General features: G+C 48.4%; 1 protein-coding gene across 1 annotated transcript in view; it reads left to right on the forward strand.

The window, feature by feature from the left end:
* The window catches only part of CCN5 (cellular communication network factor 5), a gene marked incomplete at both ends in the record, with an annotated part of 11868 nt that extends 10500 nt beyond the window's left edge, over window positions 1-1368 (forward strand). Inside the window, one exon of the mRNA XM_079719100.1 lies at window positions 1361-1368. Coding sequence (XP_079575226.1) covers window positions 1361-1368 — 8 coding nt within the window. The remainder of the gene's footprint in view (window positions 1-1360) is intronic.
* Between the last annotated feature and the right edge of the window lie 343 nt (window positions 1369-1711).

A 1711-nucleotide genomic window follows, 5' to 3' on the forward strand; every position in this document is an offset into this window, starting at 1 on the left:
GGCAGGTGCTGGCTGGATGGGCTATTTTTCTGGGTATGGTAAAGAGGGCACAGATGTTCTGAATCTCCTGCTTCTTTCCTGGAGCGATGTAAGAATATCCCTGAATATGTGCCTATGTGTCAAGCTTGTGCTGTCTGAGAAAGCCTCCCTCCCACCATGGGCAGAATTCAGGGGCTGAATTCTTTGTAAAAAATCACAAGGTGAAATCACTCTGTCTTGAAGAAAGTCAGAAAACAGGCCTTAACTTGACCCATTAAACCCAACTTGTAGTAGTAAGAATTAACCTTTTTTGAGACTCTGCAATGCACCAGGCCAAGCAGACATTTCATACGGGTCGGTGCTTGGAAACAGGGGAGGATGAAGACTACCTTCCAGAAACTGGGAACATGGCCTGAAATAAACCAACCCACGTGTGAAATTCCATTTGACGTCTCATGTTTTATTGTTTAAAGACAAAGAAATCCCTATATACAAATTTTATATCCTCTTTTGCGGTCTACCTGTGTTGTTTAAAAATAAAAACTGTGTTTTCATCAGGATCCAACCAGGAAATTAGAAAACACTCTTGGTACTTACCAGGATTTCTACTCATTAAACTAATTTGATTGAGGGATGAGGCACACCCAGTTAAATGCACAGGTCTTTTTTTTTTTATCTTTGGCTGCGTTGGGTCTTCGTTGCTGCGCGCGGGCTTTCTCTAGTTGCGGCGAGCAGGGGCTACTCTTTGTCGCCGTACGCGGGCTTCTCATTGCGGTGGCTTCTCTTGTTGAGGAGCATGGCTCTAGGCGTGCGGGCTTCAGTAGTTGTGGCTTGCGGGCTCTAGAGTGCAGGCTCAGTAGTTGTGGCCCACGGGCTTAGTTGCTCTGCGGCAAGTGGGATCTTCGAAGACCAGGGATCGAACCCATGTCCCTTGCATTGGCAGGCAGATTCTTAACCACTGTGCCATCAGGGCACAGGTCTTAAGTGTATGGTTTCATGAGTCTTTACAAATGCACACACCTATGTAACCAACACCTCAGTCAAGGTGCAAAACATTTCCATCAACAAAGGAAGTTTTCTCCGGCCGGATCATCCCCTCCACCCTCAAAGGCGATGTAGCTTTTTCTTGAACTTCATGTAAATAGAGTCATACAGTAAGTATTCTTTACTGAATGACTTCTTTCCCTCAGTACCAGCCCTCAGGGTGGAGGGGCAGAGGAGGGCAGAGCCCAGAAGCTGGGACCAGAAGGTGAAAGATGGAATCACAGCAGGGCTGTCTGCTGGGAGCAGGAACCACCACCGAGATGCAGCCGTGTGCCTGACAAAAGGCAGATGGAGATGGGGAGACAGATCCTGGCTTCTGCTCTCTTCCACCCCCCAGTTCCCTGAAGTGCCTCCCATTGGTCAAACCTACTGGGAAGACCTGGGAGGCCGGGAATGCAGTGCTCTAAGGTACAAAACAGAGCCAGGAAGGGCGATTCCCAGCACACAGGTGGTAAATGACCTGCTCTTCAGTACGGTGGCCTCCAGTACTTCGGTCAGGTACCACCTTCCCCCGGGTACCCCAATCTGAGAATCACAGGCAGCATTGGAGCCATTTAATCTTCACAAAATAGAACTAACTCTAGTTCACAGATGAGGAAGCCTAGATCTGTCCAAAAGCTGGTTTGTAGTTGGGGTGGGATTTTAGTCCAAGCCAGGTTTATCTGACTCTCCAGGCTGGGTCTGTGGT

The sequence above is a fragment of the Hyperoodon ampullatus genome (assembly GCF_949752795.1).
Source record: "Hyperoodon ampullatus genome assembly, chromosome: 14".
Taxonomy (NCBI): Eukaryota; Metazoa; Chordata; class Mammalia; order Artiodactyla; family Ziphiidae; genus Hyperoodon; species Hyperoodon ampullatus.